This window comes from Urocampus carinirostris, chromosome 18, assembly GCF_059441175.1.
Source record: "Urocampus carinirostris isolate Australia breed hairy pipefish chromosome 18, RoL_Ucar_1.0, whole genome shotgun sequence".
In the NCBI taxonomy this organism is placed as follows: domain Eukaryota; kingdom Metazoa; phylum Chordata; class Actinopteri; order Syngnathiformes; family Syngnathidae; genus Urocampus; species Urocampus carinirostris.
Genome location: NC_142366.1, coordinates 3288444 through 3309731, shown reverse-complemented (window position 1 = coordinate 3309731; position 21288 = coordinate 3288444). Strand labels below are relative to the sequence as shown.

Here is a 21288-nt window from a genome sequence, read left to right as displayed (position 1 = left end):
GTTGTAATCGTGAAATGAGTCGAAATATAATCTTAGACCCAGGTTAATAAGTTCCTGGCGACTTAAGGTGATAGTTGCCGAACAGGTATTTATCAAAGAAAAGATGAGAGATAAAAGAACACTTAAAGTAAAAAGAGTTACTGGAGAGACACAAGCCGCTGCGTATAGTCGCGCCGCCATGATGGAAAAAAAAATACTTTCAATGCAGCAAACTGTCCAGAAGTTCAGTGAGGACATCTGAATGATTCAATGTCTATTTAAATGACTAGCGATGATAAATTAAATCCACCTGTGTGTAATCAAGTTTGTATAAATCCACCTGCACTGTGATAGTCTCAGATGTCTGTATAAAGCACAGAGTATCATGAAGAACGGGGAACACACCATACAGGTTTGAAATACTTTTGTGGAGAACTTTAAAGCTGGATTTGAATACAATTTTTTTTCCCAAGCTTTAAACATCCCAAGGAGCACTGTACAAGCAATAATATTGAAATGGAAGGAGTATCAGACCACTGCAAATCTACCAAGATCGAGCCGTCCCCCTATACTTTCAGCTCATACAAGGAGAAAACTGATCAGAGATGCAGCCAAGAGGCCCATGATCACTCTGGATGAACTGCAGAGGTCTACAGCTGAAGTGGGAGAATCTGTTCATAGGACAACTATCAGTCGTCTACTGCACAAATCTGGCCTTTATGGAAGAGTGGCAAGAAGGAAGCCATTTCTTAAAGATATCCATAACAAGTGTTGTTTAAAGTTTGCCACAAGCCACCTGGGAGACACACCAAACATGTGGAAGAAGGTGGTCTGGTCAGATGAGACCAAAATGGAACTTTTTAGCAACAATCCAAAAGGTTATGCTTGGTGTAAAAGCAGCACAGCTCATCACTCTCAACACACCATCCAAACACAGTCGAACATGGGGGTGGCAGCATCATGGTTTGGGCCTACTTTTCTTCAGCAGGGACAGGGAAGATGGTTAAAATTGATTGGAAGATGGATGGAGCCAATTACAGGACCATTCTGGAAGAAAACTTGATGGAGTCTGCAAAAGACCTGAGACTGGGACGCAGATTTGTCTTCCAAGAAGACAATGATCCAAAACATAAAGCAAAAGCTACAATGGAATGGTTTACCAAAAAACAAATCAAGGTGTTAGAATGGTCAAGTCAAAGTCTAGACCTCAATCCAATTGAGAATCTGTGGAAAGAACTGAAAATTGCTATTCACAAACGCTTTCCAACCAACCTCACTGAGCTCGAGCTGTTTTGCAAGGAGGAATGGGCAAAAATATCAGTTTCTCTATGTAAAACTGATAGAGACATACTCCAAGCGACTTGCAGCTGTAATCGCAGCAAAAGAGGGCGCTACAAAGTATTAACTTAATGGGGCTGAATAATTTTGCACACCCACTTTTTCATTTTTTAGTTGTCAAAACAGTTTAAAATATCCAATAAAGTGTGTTCCACTTCATGATTGTGTCCCACTTATTGTTGATTCAACACAAGAAATTACAGTTTTATATCTTGATGTTTGAAGTCTGAAAGGTGGCAAAAGGTCACAAAGTTCAAGGTTCAATAGTTTCGCAAGCCACTGTAACACTGAGGGAAGGAGGTTGGGGGGGTCGACATGGCGATATCAAATGCGTGGTTGTGGTTTTCTTTAATTGTAGGACGCAAATGGTGAAAGTAAGTTGATGACGGTTTCAAATACAGTCCAAATGCAAACCCAAACCCCAAAAAAGAAAGAGTTCATTTGAACGCTTATAAGAACTAGATGTAGCCTAGATGTGGGAAAAGGTCACAAAGTTCAAGGCGGCCAAATAGTTTAGCAAACCACTGTATGTCTGGAGGTCCTCACCAGGCCCTACAAAAATCCGAATCGGAAATTGTATAACAAGTATCCATCATTTTGGAGCTTACTGCAAAAAGGCAACATCATTTGCAAGTTTCCCGGTTCTCCCCAATAGCGAAAGTGTGTAATGCTATGAACACAAAAACTAAGCATGCATATGTCTGTACAAGCGTAAATAAACCAACCGATGTGGTAATCGCGAGAAATGCATTTTTGCACATTAGGTTATCGATCCATTCAAAAATCTCAATTATATTAATTGTTAATTATGTTATGTTGCAGTATCAAAAGTATATTCTCAATGCTGCAATGTCTTAGAATGGTCAGCAGGTAGCATTTTGTATTTGACATTTTAGACACACCAGGGAAATGTCTTCCAGGGTTTTTTATATGCTTTGTCTTTGATGTAAAGATAAAATATTTAAAAATTAGGGGGAAAAAAATGTAGACAATGTATCATGAAGGTTAAACACGCTGTGGGTTGGTGGGTGGGTGTGTCCCTTAACAACCAGGGTTGTAGGGGCACCATTTCCTGTGGTGTGTCTTGGGCAAGTACAGCCTGGTGGCGCCCAACCCTCTCCAGGCCAACATATATTTCCACCAAATGCATAAAACCACTTCACATTAATGTCCTCAAGAAGCAAAGTTGCAAACACTGTAAAAGGGGATAATGTCCAGCTGGGAGCAATGTAAGGAATACAATTTGATTAGTTAAGACATTGAAGCTCTTCTGTTCATTAGTACAGCACATATATCATTTATTCTTTGCTCAGAATAAAGAACATATTTATTTGCAACTGAAAAAATAGGCTTTTTTAGCATTGACTCAAAAATATAAGGGATTCACTTTTCTAAATTTGGTCTTATCATCACAAAAAATATTTTAAAATGAGATTTATTTAGACATTTAAGTACAGCAAATCAGTTATGATTTTGCTGAGGACAAATTACGTTTGACTTTGCAATTAAAAAAAGTAGAAAGGGGCTTTTTAAGATGACTGAGAAGCAATATTATGAGGAATTCCCTGTTTTTAAAAGTTGTCTGATCATGTCAAAAAATATATAAAAATGATATTTGTTTAGACAAGCATTTCCCTGCTTGTGAGTACAGCACATCAGTTATTCTTTTCCGAGGATAAAGAATGTAGGACATATGGAATCAAAATATTTTTTAGCATTGTCATTGACTGAAGGGCAATATTATGAGGAATACTTGTATTTTGACTTGTCCTTAATTAGAGTTGACTTATGTCAGAGCTGTTAACTTGAGGTATAGGTTTACCTTTGACAGCTCTAATGTCATCGTTTTCTTTACTTGAAGTTTCAGGTGACTTGTATTTAAATTGAGTTAACTTGTTTCAGGGCTATTATTTCGCTGCTGATTAGCACCAAGGGCTCCCAGTTTAATATTCATTTTTAGAAAAAACAGACTCAACCAGCTTTTGGGGTAGGGAAATGCCCCAAGAATGGGAGGTCACTGGCCTGCTTGGCGTTCGGCATTAGGAGTGGAATTCGGGGGTTTGGGCACCTAATGACTCCCAACGACAGGTGTTGCGACATTGTTTTTGTAAAAAGACGGAGCTGGGAATCCCCTCCTTTGTATCAATCTTCCAGAAAGAGTCAAGAATGTGAGTGTGTTCTTGACTCTAGCCAACTCCCACTTTGGGGATATGGCATCGGTATATACTATACATGCATAACAGCTTCTGTTAATACTATGTCGTTAATAAGTTACTACTATATTGTTACCAGGTTGTAATTATAAGAGGTACGGTTTGAATAGGCTCAGTCAACTACTAAAAATCTGCCTTGTACAGGGGCACTGAATGATTTACTAAGAAATTCGATTGAATTGATCATTAATTTAAAGACACAGCATGTCAAGGATTTTGAATCCCAGTTAGGAATCCAATTTCCCAGCAATTCAAAACAATAAAACACCCAGAGTAGACTTGGACCTACCTCCTTAGCCCATGCCGGCTTATCGTTGGTGGCCCCCGGCGCCTGGTCCTTGTAGTGGTAAAGCTGCTTTTTGTCCTGCAGGGGTCTCTGTTGCGGGTCTTGCTGCTGTTGCTGCTGTAGAGAAACCAGGTAGGCTCGCTCTTGCTGCAGCTGCCTCTGCAGACGCTCCGCCTGGCGCTGCTCCTCGATTTGCTTACGCTTGTACTCCTGACAAAAAATGAGTTGGATTTTAGTCCCATTTTAGCGAGCATAAGATGTTAACACTTTCAGTGCCAAACATTTCTCCCAAATTGGAAGTGCCGGTCGAAGCCGATTTTTGCCATTTGGACACATTTTTGAAGGTCTACAGAAAATTTTGCTCTTTAGCAATATAGGCAGAAGAAACACCAAAATAAAATGTCAACCCTAATCTTTCATTAGAAAAGAAAGTACCATATTTTCCGCACTATAGGGCGCACCGGGTTATAGGGCGCACCCCCAAAAAATAGTTTTTGGTCCTATATCTTCCATAGATAAGGCGCACCGGATTATAAGGCGCTACAATGGGAACGTCGACAAAACAGTCAGATGATTCAGTCAAACTGATTACCCCCTTAACATTCCCAAAGCTTGCAAAGAAGCAAATACGTGTCGTAGACACGTGCGGATGCGGTGTCCGTACGATGTCACTTAAATGCTTAAATTTAAAATATCATTCGGAAGGTTAAAGTCTTGGAATTCAAGAAATGCCAACCATTCCTTAGTTTCTATTTTCTTTTTCGCTCGCAACTTTACTGTGCATATGACAATAAACACTTGTAATTGAGTTTAATTCACTCAACTCATCACAGCAACATCAAGATCGTTCTAAAACAAGATACCTTGAAAATATAAAGCCGCATAGTTCACCTAAGTTCTCACGTTCAATAATGATACGCAATCATGGTCTTCTTACAACCGTGAGTGTAGTAAATCCAGGAGAGTAAAATATTTACAAATACAGACTAATGAAACATGTTTCTTTATGGCGTTGTTTAGCAAGCTTGCTATTCAGTCATCCTTTTTGGCCAATTGCAGGGTTTGTTTTGGCCCTCTAGCGTATCCGAGGCTCCGAATAACTTCAGCCAATATCGATCGATGTAACGGATGATTGACACATCTATTTCGGCCAATTGCAGGGTTTGTTTTGGCCCTCTAGCGTATCCGAGGCTCCGAATAACTTCAGCCAATAGCGATCGATTTAACGGATGATTGACACATCTTTTTCGGCCAATTGCAGGGTTTGTTTTGGCCCTCTAGCCAATCCGAGGCTCCGAATAACTTTAGCCAATAGCGATCGATTCAAATGATGATTGACACATTGGTTAGCCAATGAAACGCCGGTATATAAATCCCAGCATACACCGCGGACTACTGCACGTTCGGGGGAAAATCGAGTCGGCGGCTGTTGCGTAAGTTGCGAGACCTTGCGAATTTAATATTGAGCCATATATAAGGCGCACTGTATTATAAGGCGCATGGTCAGCTTTTGAAAAAAATTAAGACTTTTAGGTGCGCCTTATAATGCGGAAAATATGGTATGTTTTTCAAGTTTCTTGAAAAATGGTCTTTTGTCAAAGAATAATGCATTCACAACTTTCGCTTCGGTGCTTTCTTTTAAATGTTTCAATTTTTGATTGGTAGAATATCTAAAAAAAAATCTTCCTGCATACAAAAAGGCACTTTTCTTGCAAAATCACACTTTATTGCAAGAACACTAAACCTATGCATGAACTTTGCAAGAACGATGTTTCGGGTGATGCGATCACATGATTCGGATCGCCATGACGATCGTGGAGTTGCATGAAACGTCATCCTCCTCTGTCCTGACGATGACGAAGGCCCTTTGTCATCACATTTGTTTTTTTAGAAAGAATAATGCTTTAAAACGTTAACAGGATAAAAAATATTACTACAGCAGCTTTTTTCCATTCTTGCAACATTGCAAAATGTCGCTCTATTCCGTCCCAGTCTGATGATGAGGTTATAATTTATGTGTTTGTGACGCCCCCCATCTTGATTACTGTAATGTACTATTCTCTGGTCTCCCAAAGTCTAGCACCAAGAGCCTGCACCAAGTACAAAATGCTGCAGATAGGCTTTTTGACTAAGACAATAAAGTCTGATCACATTACCCCAATCTTTGTTGACCTGCACTGGCTCCCTGTCCACTTTAGATGTGATTTTACGGTTCTGTTGGTAACAAACAAAATATGCATTGACTTGCCCCTTCATATCTTTCAGATTTATTTTCTCCCTATGTTCCTACTCGGAGCCTTGGCTTGTAAAATTTTGGTCTACTAGTGATCCAGAGAGCCAAAAAGAGTTTCGCAGGTCCAAGAGCGTTTTCCATTCGGGCCTCAGTGCTGTGGAATGCTCTGCCCTTCCTCTGAGATTTGATCTGCAACATCAGTGGCGGGAGTTTTTGTGTTGCTCACGTAGTCGCGACTACGAGATCGATTTAAATTCCTGCTATAGCAGAATTCTGGACTTAGATTTTTTATCTTGAACAGCTAAAAAGTTTCAGGTAAGTATCTTTGATGATTGGCGTAAGGTAAGTGCCGCACAATTGTTTTACAGTCGCGCTGCTGTCGATCGCTGGTGAAGGGCAACCCCTCCCACGGCTGCTAAGACGCTGTTCGGCTTCCGACTGCTCACAAGTGAGTATGGGTTGTTGTAAAGGTTGCTCCTGCTTCCGTAGACAAGTAGCCCTTCTAGAGCGACGAGTCCGTGAGCAGGTGTAGTTTAAAAGGAAAATGTTAGGTGCCGCGGACCCCACTGCTAGCGTGCGTTGTAGCGAACCTGCTAATCCGGTTAGCATTAGTCCTAAATGGCATGCTAATCGCGGTGAGCCAATCAAGACACATAATAAGTTCAGCCCCCTAGCTAGTCCCAATCTACCCCGGTCTACTGGCTCCCGCACCCTAGTTATAGGTGACTCCATCACCCGTAATATAAAGCTTAGCACCCCAGCCACGGTTATGTGTATTTCTGGGGCCAGAGCACCCGACATTGAGGCTAATTTGAGGGAGCTGACATGCAAATCTAGACACCAGGACAGGGCTAGCTACACCGATATAGTCATCCACGTCGGCTCTAATGATACTAAAATGAGGCAATCTGAGATTACAAAGAAAAATATTGCTAGGACCTGTAATCTCGTGAGAAAAATGAGTCGGCATCGAGTAATTGTCTCTGTCCGCTTGCCTGCGAGAGGCAATGATGAGAGGTTTAGCAGACTAGTCTCGCTAAACCGCTGGCTGGCAAGTTTCTGTAGTCAGCAGGGATTTAAGTATGTGGATAACTGGCCTGCTTTCTGGGGCCGACCTGAACTGCTGAGGAGAGACCGCCTTCACACTAACTGGGAAGGTGCTCTCGCTCATTCTAAAAATATAGATTACTGTTTAAGCCTTCCATGACAGGGTACACTAGTGCAGGCCAGGTCACAGGTGATTAGTGAACCTGTAACCACGCGAGTGGAGTCTGTATTGCTAGAGCTAACTAGCGCTATGCTAGATTCATGCAATTCACATAGTTTTTGTAGTTTAGAGCGTTCCATTGCCTGCACCACACACCCTGATCTGTACTCTCCTATAGCATCTTCGTTTGTGCTTCTTACCTCTGATTCTCCCTTGTTAGGTGAGGAGGGAGAAGAAATAACATGATTTTCTACCACTACTCATCCTGCTACTCCACCTGTCAACAATATTCCTGTGGTATGGAATTCGGGCCACATCTGCCGTCATGCAAGGCACAAGACCCGGGACTCACAGTATAATCCTGTGGAGGTTACCACTAAGGTTGCCATTAAGGTTCAAAACTCGAGAAAGGGTTCAGCTCAGTCCACAGTGCTGAAGCTTGGCCTTCTGAATATTAGATCACTAGCCTCCAAAGCTTTACTTGTCAATGACCTTATTAATGAACACAATCTTAACCTTATTGGCCTTTGTGAGACCTGGTTAAAACCAAATGAGTTTTTAGTGTTAAAGAGGATTCTCCCCCCCAACTTTGTGAGTTTGCACTTGGCACGACCATGCAAAGAAGGTGGAGGCGTTGCTCTTATATTGGAAGGTAAGTTGAAATTTACTCCTGGTCCCCCTACTGTTTTTAAAACGTTTGAAGCACTTGTTATGAGGTCCTTAACGTCAACACCAATTTATGTAGTTGTTGTGTATCGCCCACCTGGACCATGCTCAAATTTTTTGGATGAATTTTTGGAACTGTTAACAGACTTAGTAATTTATGCGGACAATGTTGTAACTATTGGTGATTTTAATGTTCACATAAACTCCCCATCAAATTCACTTGCAATTGCTTTTAAGTTACTGATTGATACATTTGGTTTCAATCAAATAGTTGATGTGCCCACTCATAAAGATAGGAACACTCTAGATCTTGTTCTGACCCGTGGCGTAGTAGCCTCAAATGTTACAGTGTTACCGTATCCTAATGCCATCTTAGATCACTATCTTGTTAAGTGTGAGGTGCTGTTTAATGTGTACTGTGATAAGGAAAATTTAGGCTTTAGCAGTCGCAATATCTGCCCTACAACGGCATTAGCTTAAAAGAACTATTACCTACGGTAACTGAAGCCTTCCCTTCATACACTGGGTCTGTTGACTCACTTACAAACAACTTTAATACTGCTTTGGTTAATGTTCTTGATTCTGTGGCGCCCCTAAGGCATAATTTTCGACCTAAGAAGCATACACCTTGGTTTACTGAAGAAACCAGGTCACTCAAACAAGGTTGCAGGAAACTTGAACGAAAATGGCGCACTACAAAGCTGGAGGTCTTCCGACTGGCCTGGTGTGACAGCTTGCTGAAATGTAAAGTAGCTCTTGCCTCAGATAAAGCATCGTTTTTCTCTAAGATTATTGTCAAACATAAGAATAATCCAGAATTTTTGTTTGACACAATGGCGAAATTTACCAGACAACAACTTAACCCAAATAGTTCTACTTATTCTGCTAATGACTTTATGGATTTTTTTAAATAAAAATATTCAACTAATCAGGGATAAAATTTTAAATTAACGCTCTGCAGCCTCCTCCTACCTCAAAGATGTGGAGGTGTTAGGTAAGGACCCTGTCGGCGGTTGTCAAAAACATTCTCCAGTTTCAATGATTTGTCCCTTGATAGTCCAACACAGATGGTCAGTAGGGCCAAACAAACTACTTGCCTGCTGTATCCGTTTCCAGCTTCACTGGTGAAGGATCTGTTTGGGATGTTAGGACCATCAGTTTTAAATATTATTAATATATCGCTATCCTCGGGTATTGTTCCTGTAGCCTTCAAGTCTGCCGTCATTAAACCCACGCTTAAGCGACCTAACCTTGACCCAGAATGCCTAGGTAATTATAGGCCAGTGTCAAATCTGCCATTTTTTGCAAAATTACTTGAAGAGGTCTTGGCACAGCAGCTAAATGACTTCATTTCAGAAAATAACCTAATTGAAAATGTCCAGTCAGCATTTAGGGCAAATCACTCTACTGAGACAGCCCTGGCTAAAGTAACCAATGATCTCCTTTTAGCAATAGATTCCGGTCAATGTTACTGCTGCTGGATCTCAGTGCTGCTTTTGATACTGTTGACCACAACATATTACTTGTTCGTCTGAAATGCATTGGTATCTCAGGAACTGTACTCTCATGGTTTAGGTCCTACCTATCAGACAGGATGCAATGCGTTAACTATGGCAATCTGACCTCTAAATTCATGCGTTTATTACTTCTCGGCTTGATTACTGTAATGTATTGCTTTCTGGTCTCCCGATGTCGAGCATCAAAAGTTTGCAGCTGGTTCAGAATGCAGCAGCTACAGTAGACTTTTGACTAAGACCAAAATGTTTGAGCATATTACTCCTGTATTGGCCAACTCGCACTGGCTTCCAGTCCACTTAAGATGTGACTTTAAGGTTCTCTTATTAACATAGAAATGTTTGCATGGATTTGCACCCTCTTATCTCTTTGATTTGATTTCCCCCTATGTTCCTGCACGGAGTTTGCGCTCGGAAAATGCCGGTCTACGAGAGCCAAGAAGTCTGCAGGCTTGAGAGCGTTCTCCATCCGGGCCCCGGTGCTATGGAATGCCCTGCCTCCGGAGATAAGATCGGCAACCTCAATGGAAGTTTGTAAATCAAGGCTTAAGACGCACTTCTATTCCAAAGCTTATGATTGATGGCCACCTCATATTCTGTATTGTCCTGTCTTTTTCCGACTGCCTGCCTGGTGGTGATACGAAGGAGAAGGACGATTTGAGATGAGTCAGCAGACCAGCGTTTGACCTGAAGCATGTCAACGCCTGCATGGACCAGCTGGCAGAGATGGGAAGTTGCGTCGTGGCCGTCATAGACTTTCTGGACTAGTTTACAGGCTGGGGGCGTCGTTGCTGACATACACTTTCCGGACAAATTTTCAACATGTTACCTAGTGTTTATTATGTCTGTGTATTGTAATGCTAAATGTAATTCACCCTGGTCATCCTGAAAGGGGGATTACCACTTGTGAGGTACCTTCTCAAGGTTTCTCTTTTTCCTTATGCTGAGGTTTTGAGTTGTTCCTTGCCCGCATGTTGGTTTAAGATCAGGTAATTGTGTCATTGTAATACTGTGCAGTCCTTTGAGACATTTTTGTGATTAAGGGCTGTATAAATAAATGTGACTTGACTTGGAACTGTTTCAATCTAGGCTTAAAAGAAACGTATATTCTATATCTTATGAATGACCTATATTACATGGTAGTGATGTCTGTGTATTGTAACATTCACTTTGGCCTGGTCATCCTGGAAGAGGGTTTAGCTCATGTGCCGTCCCTTCTCAAAATTTTATTCATTTTCCACATGCTGCGATCTTGAGTTTTCCCTGCCCTCATGTAGGTTTTAGATTGGGGGAAAGTGTAATAATAGTCTGTAGTCTGGACAGCCCTTTGAGACTTCTTGTGATTAAGGTTATGCAAATAGACATGACTTGACTACTTATACCTTCGCTTTTCTCGCACTGCCCATACTCTGCTTAAGGACCCACGCCTATCCGCTGCCATACAGCGGAAACAGTAGGGGTCTCCAACGTTGTGCCCATGGGCACCAGGGTGCTCTCTAGGGACTGATGTAATGCCTACAGATCTGTTCTGAAAATAGCTAACCAGTTCTGGGTCATTGTGATCCTGTGGTCGAATTATTTTTTTTAGTGATCGACTGAGTATTGACAAAGATCTGATCAAATTCACTCCTTCCATCTAGTGGTGATTTATTATACTGATATAATTCAGAGAGGCTTGATACCAACTGATAAGTAGCACCTTTAGAATAGTTAAAAAAAATGTTTACATTTTGGTACTCAAAGACAATGCTTCTGAAAACTTATATAATAGTTTATGGCAATGAATGAGTTAGGGAGCACAGAGCTCAATCAAAGAGATGAAGGATAAAAGTTTCAAAGCAAGTTGTTAGAGAAACGGAGAGTGAGGTTACCAGAAGTAAGGCCTGCTCCTGCAGTAGCTGTTGCTGCAAGATTTCCAGCTGCCTTTGCTCTTCCTCCAGCTGCCGCCGGATGTATTCCTTACAGCGGCGGAGGGAAAGCCAAGACAAGCCGATCGGTGACAGAAGCAAGAAGGAGAAGTGGAGAATCAAGGAGTTAGAAAAACCAGAAAGGCAAAGGAATAAGTGTTAATCAGAGAGATGTCGGATGACGTTGAGGAGGATGTAAGTGTCATGGCTAACATCATCAAAGTTAAAGATTTGCCTTGAGTTAACTTGAGTTTCTACATTTTTCTCATGCTGAGGTTTTGAGTTTTTCCTTTCCCTCATGTAGGTTTTTTTTCATGGGATGGTGTAATGATAGTCTGTAGTCTGTAATACAGTACTTTGCAGTCTGTACAGCTCTTTAATACTTTTTATGATTAAGAGCTATACAAATAAACATGACTTGCCTTTGCATTGAAAGACGCTTTGAATTAACTTGAGTTAAAGGGAGAGTGTGTAATATTTAGTGCTTCCGAGTGGTACAAAAAACCTTTTTTTTCCTGAACCAAACATTGATTTAAATACTAGGCAAAAATACATGAACTATTATACCAATGTTATTTTTTTCTTAAATAAAAAAAAATCATAGTTTTTTTTTATTTCCTTTTCATAGTGGATTCCCTACTTAGGTCACCGCCATGTTTGTCTGGCGTCTTGTTGCTTAGTGTGGCACTAGTTTTTGTTTGCCTTAGACAACACTGCCAATGATTCAAATTGAATCTTTTCTTCCGGCGCCGTCACGAATGGCAGCCACTCCAGCAGCTCCCGTGTTATTTTCGAATGTTCTCGATTGTTCTCAGCTCAGGGATGCTGCTGGAAATGTGAATTTCCCTTCGGGGATGAACAAAGTATCTATCTATCTATCTATCTATCTATCTATCTAGGAGTCAAATATTCCACCCTGGGACTTCAAAGCCGCTTTGATTGCACTTTGCGTTTAAAGTTTCAAAGAAGGTTTGAGACGATATGAGTATGATTGATTCCATTGTAGCTTTTGCTTTATGTTTTGGATCATTGTCTTGTTGGAAGACAAATCTCCGTCCCAGTTCGATTTTGGTCTCATCTGACCAGAGCACCTTCTTCCACATGTTTGGTGTGTCTCCCATGTGGCTTGTGGTAAACATTAAACAACACTTTTTATGGATATCTTTAAGAAATCGCGTCCTTCTTATCACTCTTCCATAAAGGCCAGATTTGTGCAGTACACGACTGATTATTGTCCTACAGACATATTCTCCCACCTCAGCTGTAGACCCCTGCAGTTATTCCAGAGTGATCATGGGCCTCTTGGCTACATCTCTGATCAGTTGTCTCCTTGTATGAGCTGAAAGTTTAGAGGGACAGCCTGATCTTGGTAGATTTGTCTGGTACTCCTTCCATGTCAATATTATTGCTTGCACAGTGCTTCTTGGGATGTTTAAAGCTTGGGAAATCTTTTTGTATCCCAATCCAGCTTTAAACATCTCCACAACAATATCTCGGACCTGCCTGGTGTGTTCCACGTTCTTCATGATGCTCTCTACGCTTTAAACAGACCTGTGGGACTATCACAGTGAGGGTGCATTTATGGAGACTTGATTACACACAGGTATATTCCATTAATCGTTGTTAGTCATTTACATCAACATAGAATAATTCAGAGATCCTCACTGAACTGGACAGAGTTCGCTGCACTGAAAGTAAAGGGGCTAAATGATTTTGCACACGCACTTTTTCGTTTTTATTTGTTAAAAAGTTTAAAATATCCAATAAAGTATATTGCACTTTGTGATTATGTCCCACTTATTGTTGATTCTTCACAAGAAATTACAGTTTTTTATTTGTTAAAAAAAAGTTTAAAATATCCAATGAAGTATATTGCACTTCATGATTGTGTCCCACTTATTGTTGATGCTTCACAAGATATTACAGTTTTCTATCTTGATGTTTGAAGTCTGAAATGTGGCAAAAGGTCACAAAGTTCAAGGGGGCCAAATAGTTTCGCAAGCCGCTGTATATACACATATATATCTATCTCTATCTCTTATTTTTATATATTTATAGGGCGGCATGGCACGCAAGTGGTTTGCACGTCTGCGACACAGTTCTGAGGTCATAGGATCAAATCCAGCTAGCAGCCTTCCTGTGCGGAGTTTGCATGTTCTCCCCGTGCTTGCGTGGGTTTCCTCCGGGAACTCCGGTTTCCTCCCACATTCCAGAAACATTCATATTAGGTTAATTGGGTGGTCCAAATCGTCCCTAGGAGTGAATGAGCGGGTGAGTTGTCTGTCTCTGGGCGCCCTGAGACTGGCTGGCATGGCCTTTCAGCACCCCCGCAACCCTACTGAGGATAGGCGGTGTAGATAATGGATGGATGAATATATTTGTATATATTCTTTTTTCTTTTTATTCATTTTGACTATTTTGATCTTTTTGCCTTAAACCCCCCCCTCATTTTTGACCAGCTCGGTGGTTTTGGGGTAGGGCGCCCGCCCTGAAACTGGGAGGTCGCTGGTTCAAGCCTCGACCTATAACATTGGTACTCATTGCCTCCCTGCTTGGCGCTCGGCATTAGGGGTCGGAATTGGGGGGTTTGGTCACCTAATGACTCCCAAAAACATCAGTTGGGTTAGGCGAGGGGGCTGGGAATCCCCTCCTCTGTATCGATTTCCCAGAAAGAGTCAGAAAAAGACTCTAGCCACCTGCCGCTAGGCGGACATGGCTCTGGTATACAAACAAATTTTTTTTTTGATCATGTCTCGATTTGTTGTTCGATAACCAGGGTTCGTACACTTTTTTCATGGCCAAATTCAAGCACTTTTAAAAAACGTTTTCAAGGCCATTCTTTTAATTTTTACAATACCTTCAAAGGAGGGAATCTAGCACCGATAAATTGTTGTCGTTTTTTTTTACTTTAATTACTAAAATTAGGTCGTTATCTTGCTGGTAACACAACATCTGTGCTATTTTGAGCTGTTCTTATCTATGCTCTATGGTCTTTCTGTGTCATTTGGCTGCTATAAACTGTCATGAAGTCTGCCATTCTGTTTCAACAATGCACAGGCAACTTCATACGTCACATGTTTACAAACACTGAAAGGGCTCTGTAGGTGTTTTGTAATAATGGAGTTTAACATGGAAGACAAATAAAGAGAGTACTTTATGTATAAAAAGCAAAAAAAAAGAGCCAAATTTGGACTAATTTTAACTATATTTATTGCTCCAAAGCAGATGCATTCAACTTTTGCATTCCCCTAAAAAGTTTGCCAACATTAAAATTCAAGAAGGATTACAAGCACTTGTACGAATCCTGGATTAATTTCTACAAGAGGAACCAAAAGTCAATCTTGATATGATGAAACCAGTCTAGCTGTTATGTCAGTTTCCCTTAAATTTGTTGTAGAGGTCTGCAACCTTGTACAAGATGATTTCCTTTTCATTTTTGTTTTAGAACTTCATTTTTGACAGCACTGATTTTAATTAATCACAGCTTGGATGAATTAGATCCTGTCATACCTGCTCTCTTTCGGCGTGCCGCCTCTCCTCCTCCCGGCGAATCTGCTCCATCTCTTCGTACCTCCTCCTCTGCTCTCGCTCCTGCTGTTTCCGCATCTCACGTTCGCGACGTTGTTGCTGTAGGGTGTAAAACAAAATATTAGTCCCTTGATGATACTGTAATAAATACATTTCGGTACTTTTTAAGGACTTTCAAAGCTGATTTTCCAGTCTGTCCAGTACCATTACAAGCATTATGAATGGACTGAATTTCTACAGGGCTTTAACCAGTCACTGAAGACGTCCCAAAGCACTTTACAATGCACTTCACAGTTACTCATTCACACAGACACTCAAACCCCGATAGCTAAGTCAGCCATGCAAAGTGCCTACCTGCTTATCGAGGGGCAATAAGGGTTCAGTGTCTTGCCAAAGGAAACTTGAAATTCAGAGTGAATTTTGTGTTTTGCAGATCCACAAATATATCTGCGATTTACATATTTAATTTTGCATGTGCATTTATCGAGACATAATTTTTAGATGTTGAGATAATCGCCAATATATTTTTAAGACAAATCTCTCCCTAAATAGGTGGTAAAAATGTATGTAATATGTAGCATACATTTTAAATTGCAGGAAGTTCTTTCTATTTACAATTTAACACTAAAAAATGCTACCTTATGCTACCCTAAGTTTTTGCATGCCCCACAATACATGGTTATAATTGATCAGTAATCCTTACCCGAAGGCACATTTCATAGTGCCCTGTTTCGATGTAGGATGCACCTGTCCTCTTGGGCACAACCCGTAGGGCTGAGGTGTGTAGTAACGAAGTACATTTACTCCGTTACATTTACTTGAATAAGTTTTGGGAAATTTTATACTACTTGGAGTATTTTTAAATCCCTATATTTTTACTTGAGTAAATTTGTGAAGAAAATAACGGTACTTTTACTCCGACTCATAAGCCAACATTTAAGTCGTTACTTCATTACTTAATAAATCACCCACACCTAAGTACGCGTCTGTCCGTCTCCGCTAAAGCGCATTTATTTTATACGCGTCACTATATTCAACTTAAGTGGGGGGGAAAGTTGTTTACGGATGAAACAGATCAGGAGGAGCACCCCTGGCTTCACGTCAAAAGCATATTCCCCTTAAAAAGAGTGGCAAACACTAGCTTCAATATATCAATATATCTCCTTTGTTCAGGTTTATGGGCTAGCTTCTTGTTGAAAAAGTGCTATATGTAGCCGATTCGTTGTTTGATTTATATAATTTTTTTATTGTTTATCAAGGTACTTGAATGTACGTTGATTATTTTAATCTATTTTTAAATTAAATTTATTTTGTAGTTGATTGGATAAACTTTGATAGTTTGATGATCTGATTCATTGTTTTAAAAAAAAAGTACGACGTTGCTACAGTTACTCAGTACTTGAGTATTTTTTTCACTAAGTTCTTTTTTTTAACTTTATCATATAAGTATTTGGATGACTACTTTTACTTCTATTTGAGTAATATTATTCTGAGGAAACACTACTTTTACCTGAGTAAAATGTTTCATAGGACTAATGCCAGCTGCTGTTAATCACGAGGAAAGAAGAAATGCAAAGGTAAAATGAAGTGTCTGCTCATTTTCAAGCAGACTTGTTGAGAAACACAGCAACAATTTCAAGCATTTATGAGCAATTTTAAGTCCTTGAAAACACACCATTAAAAATCAAGCATTTTCAAGGGCTTCAAGCACCAGTACAAACCCTGAAGATGTAATTTTAGATTTAAAAAAAGTGAGGTGTGACCTCTTCCAGGCGTCTCCTCTGCTCCTTCTGCTCCTCAATGCGTTTCTGTCTCTCGGCCAGCAGTTGGCGCTTGTGCTCTTCGTTCTGCTGCTGTTCCAGCTGCTGGCGGCGAATCAGCTCAGAGCGTTCCTTATTGGCCAGTTGCAGGCGCAGGAAGTCTCGCCTCAGGGTGGACTCGCCGGGAATATTGATGATGGAGCTGAAGGACAGGGTAGGCGTCGTCATAAATTTAGAATGGGAAGGGGCGGAAAGGCTGGCGGGCCCATTCGTACCTGGGCTCGCCAATGTCCCGCTCCTCATCTTCTTCCTCGCTGCCACTGTACTCGTACTCAGTCTCGTCTGTGGGTAAATGTAGCTCCAAAGAATCAAAAAAATGATTTAACTTTTATTTCGAGATTATTTTAAATTTCAATTTAGAAATGTCTACACATATATACATTATACACATATATACAAATTATATATATATATATATATATATATATATATATATACACACCTACATATACATATTGTCAGAACCCGAACAGATACAGGACTCAATGACGTGACGTTCTCAAACAAGCTTTTTATTTTATGGGAAATGAGGAGTCATGCACATATACACATATATACATATATATATACATATACACATATACAGTATGTGCCACTGGAAAAAACTGGACATTTAAGTTTTAGAAATCTGGAGGCTTGCCTTACTGAGATTCAAAGATGGATGTCAAATAATTTTTTACGCCTTAACCCAGAAAAAACTGAAATGTTGATTATTGGTCCAGCTCACTGTCGTCAGTTGTTTTCAAACACTACCCTGAACCTAGACAAATGTAATATCACCCATAGTGACTCGGTCAAAAATCTAGGTGTTATATTTGATCCTAATCTGTCGTTTCAGTTACACGTGAAAAATATTACTAGAATAGCTTTCTACCACCTCCGTAATATTGCGAAGATTCGTTCGATGCTGTCCCAATCAGATGCAGAGATTTTAATTCATGGGTTTATTACTTCTCGGCTTGATTACTGTAATGTATTGCTTTCTGGTCTCCCGATGTCTAGCATTAAAAGTTTGCAGCTGGTTCAGAATGCGGCAGCTAGACTTTTGACTAAGACCAAAAAGTTTGAGCATATTACTCCTGTATTGGCCAACTTGCACTGGCTCCCAGTCCACTTAAGATGTGACTTTAAGGTTCTCTTATTAACATATAAATGTTTGCATGGGCTTGCACCCTCTTATCTCTCCGATTTGATTTCCCCCTATGTTCCTGCACGGAGTCTGCGCTCGGAAAATGCCGGTCTACTTGTGACTCCGAGAGCCAAGAAGTCTGCGGGCTCAAGAGCGTTCTCCATCCGGGCCCCGGTGTTATGGAACGCCCTGCCTCTGGAGATAAGATCTGCAACCTCAACGGAAGTTTTTAAATCGAGGCTTAAGACACACTTCTATTCCAAAGCATATGATTGATGCCCACCTCATATTCTGTTTTGTCCTGTCTTTTTCCGACGCCTGCCTGGCTGATACGAAGGAGAAGGATGATTTGGGATGGGTCAGTGGACCGGCGTCTGACCTGCAGCATGTCAACCCCTGCATTTACCGGCTGGCAGAGACGGGAGGCAGCGTCGTGGCCGTCATAGACTTTCTGGACTGGTTTGCAGGCTGGGGGCGTCGTCGATGTCATGCACTTTCCGGACATTTTCAACATCTTACCTTATGTTTACTATTATGTGTACAGTAATGCTAATTGTAATTCACCCTGGTCAATCCTGGAAGGGGGATTACCACATGTGAGGTCCTTTCTCAAGGTTTCTCTTTTCTCCTCACACTGAGGTTTTTGAGTTTTCCTTGCCCGCATGCTGGTTTAAGATCAGGTAATTGTGTAATTTTGTAACTGTAATCCTGTGCAGTCCTTTGAGACATTTTTGTGATTAAGGGCTATATAAATAAATTTGACTTGACTTGACTTGACTTGCAGGGTCTTTGAGGGTGCATGGGAGTTTGCCTGTCCGGTTTACATGTGTTTTGTGGACTGGGAGAAGGCATTCAACCGTGTTCCTCGGGAGGCCCTGTGGGGGGTGCTTCGGGAGTATGGGGTACCACACAGTCTTATCCGGGCTGTGCGGTCCCTGTATGCCTGGTGCCAGAGTCTGGTCCGCATTGCCGGCAGTAAGCCGGATTCGTTCCCGGTGAGGGTTGGGCTCCGCCAGGGCTGCCCTTTGTCACCGATTCTGTTCATAACTTATGGACAGAATTTCTAGGCGCAGCCTTGGCGTGGATGGATTCCGGTTTGGGCGCCTCAGCATTGCGTCACTGCTTTTTGCAGATGACGTGGTGCTGTTGGCTTCCTCAGGCCGTGATCTTCAGCTCTCGCTGGAGCAATTCGCAGCCGAGTGTGAAGCGGCTGGGATGAGGATCAGCACCTCCAAGTCTGAGGCCATGGTTCTCAGTTGGAAAAGGGTGGTTACTCCCTCCGGGTCGGGGAGGAGGTCTTGCCCCAAGTGGAGGAGTTCAAGTATCTTGGGGTCTTGTTCACGAGTGAGGGTAGGATGGAACGGGAGATCGACAGACGGTGCCGTCATTCGGACCCTGTACCGGTCTGTCGTGGTGAAGAGGGAGCTGAGCCGAAAGGCAAAGCTCTCGATCTACCGGTCGATCTATGTTCCTACCCTCACCTATGGTCATTAACTTTGGGTCATGACCGAAAGAACACGATCCCGGATACAAGTGGCCGAAATGAGTTTCCTCTGCAGGGTGGCTGGGTTCTCCCTTAGAGATAAGGTGAGAAGCTCAGTTATCCGGGAGGGACTCGGTGTAGAGCCACTGCTCCTCCGCGTTGAGAGGAGCCAGTTGAGGTGGCTCGGGCATCTAATAAGGATGCCTCTTGGATGCCTCCCTAGGGAGGTATTCCGGTATGTCCCACCGGGGGCGACCCAGGACACGTTGGAGAGACTATATCTCTCGGCTGGCTTGGGAACGCCTCGGGGTCCCGTCGGATGAGCTGGAAGAGGTGGCTAGGGCTAGGGACGTCTGGGCTTCCCTTTTAACGCTGCTGCCCCCGCGACACGACCCCGGATAAGCGGAAGACAATGGATGGATGGATGGATATATATATATATATATATATATATATATATATATACACACAGGCATTTTAATTTATTCAATAGGCTGATTAAATATATTTTAACTGGGTTATTTAGGCTCCGATCCAGCCGAGCCTCTCTCTCTCTCTCTTGCTCTCCTGCATTCTGTCTCGGACACTACCCACCCTGCGCCTCCTGATTAAGGGGACAGAGCCACTGAAGGAGGAAGAATAACATTAGAGCGGAGTAAACAGCTGTAGCTCTGCTAACTACTGAGTTTCAACATGCCTTGCAAGACTGCATATAATATGAAGAGTTTAGCATGTGTGTGATTAAGACTAATATATTAGCTGTTATCATAACATTAGTTAGTCAATCAGGCGTGTGTGTTTGTTATTGAGAAAGAGCATGAAAATCACTTTAAAGTGGAAGGCTGAGTGATTAGCTGTGACCATAATATTATTTTGCAAATCCGGCTCTAAAACCCAAAATTTTAAATTCAAAAGTCTATGCACTTTTTGGTGGTATTGACATTTTTTTCTTGTAAAAAAATCAGGGAGCTTTTTAAGTTTTTATGTACATTTCTATACGAGTTGCTCGTAAGCCTAATTTTATTTCTTGCACTTTTAGTTTTTGGTTTGAGCGAAATATTAGTCTTGTTAGTTGTGTGGAAATTCTGATTTATTTACTGAGAGACATTAACGTTTTAATTGAATTGATAACAAATATTCTTTGCCTCTTTTTGAATTATTAAAATATCTTACGCCAATTTTTAAAATGACAGTAGATGTCAGCTCCAAATATCAGCTATTGGCCTCCTCGTATTATTAATAATCAGTATTCTAAAAAAAACATATCGGTCAATCCTTAATATGATAGCATTAAGGTAGAAAACCTGTTTTTAAAAACACAAGGTAGTTTTTTTGGGTTGAAAACCTACCCCTTTCTCCTCGCCTCTTTTTGGTGCGGTCGATGTGGTCCTTAAGCTGGATGCGCACTTGACGTTCATTGGGGAGGTCTCTGATGAAGGGATGCTTGAGGAGCTGCTCCGTGCTCGGCCGCTGACTGTGACTTTTCACCAGGCAACTTTCAATAAACGACTGGAACTTTTTGGACCTTAACCGAGCAAAAACAACACCAATGCAGCTTCTAAATTAGTCAGATACGTTACTTACAGTAGACAGGCGGGATACAACATGAATGCGTTCTGATGGAAATCGCAAGGTGAAATTGTCCTATGGTGGGGTGGATAGAAACCTATGAGAATTAGCTAAAGTATTTCGCACGCCCGGTGTTCTGCTGAAACGTCCTACCTTGTGGAGATGTCCTACCATAGGCTAATCTGACAGCGAATTTTGTTTGCTTCCTTATCAGGTAAAACTTGCAACATTGAAACTCTGAATCATTGCGCACTAGGACGTTTCTACAAGGTAGAATGTTCTGGCAAAATACTGGTATTACACAAAACAACAACATAGATATGGTAGGTACTACTTATGTGTAATATACGTGTAAAGAATTCAATAAAATTATAATACAGAAATTAAATGTTATATTATCGACCTTTTTTTATGTT

General features: G+C 41.3%; 1 protein-coding gene across 4 annotated transcripts in view; it reads right to left on the bottom strand.

The window, feature by feature from the left end:
• Nucleotides 1-21288, bottom strand: part of LOC148348039 (TRAF2 and NCK-interacting protein kinase-like) — an 87788-nt gene that overhangs the window by 46687 nt on the left and 19813 nt on the right. For 3 of the 4 annotated variants that reach the window (XM_088322465.1, XM_088322463.1, XM_088322464.1), the window contains exons 10-15: nucleotides 20653-20828; nucleotides 16907-16973; nucleotides 16635-16833; nucleotides 14854-14970; nucleotides 11308-11394; nucleotides 3820-4026 (exon numbers count right to left, since the gene is read on the bottom strand). In XM_088322465.1, coding sequence (XP_088178591.1) covers nucleotides 3820-4026; nucleotides 11308-11394; nucleotides 14854-14970; nucleotides 16635-16833; nucleotides 16907-16973; nucleotides 20653-20828 — 853 coding nt within the window. The remainder of the gene's footprint in view (nucleotides 1-3819; nucleotides 4027-11307; nucleotides 11395-14853; nucleotides 14971-16634; nucleotides 16834-16906; nucleotides 16974-20652; nucleotides 20829-21288) is intronic. The other variant, XM_088322466.1, reaches the window with a different exon arrangement.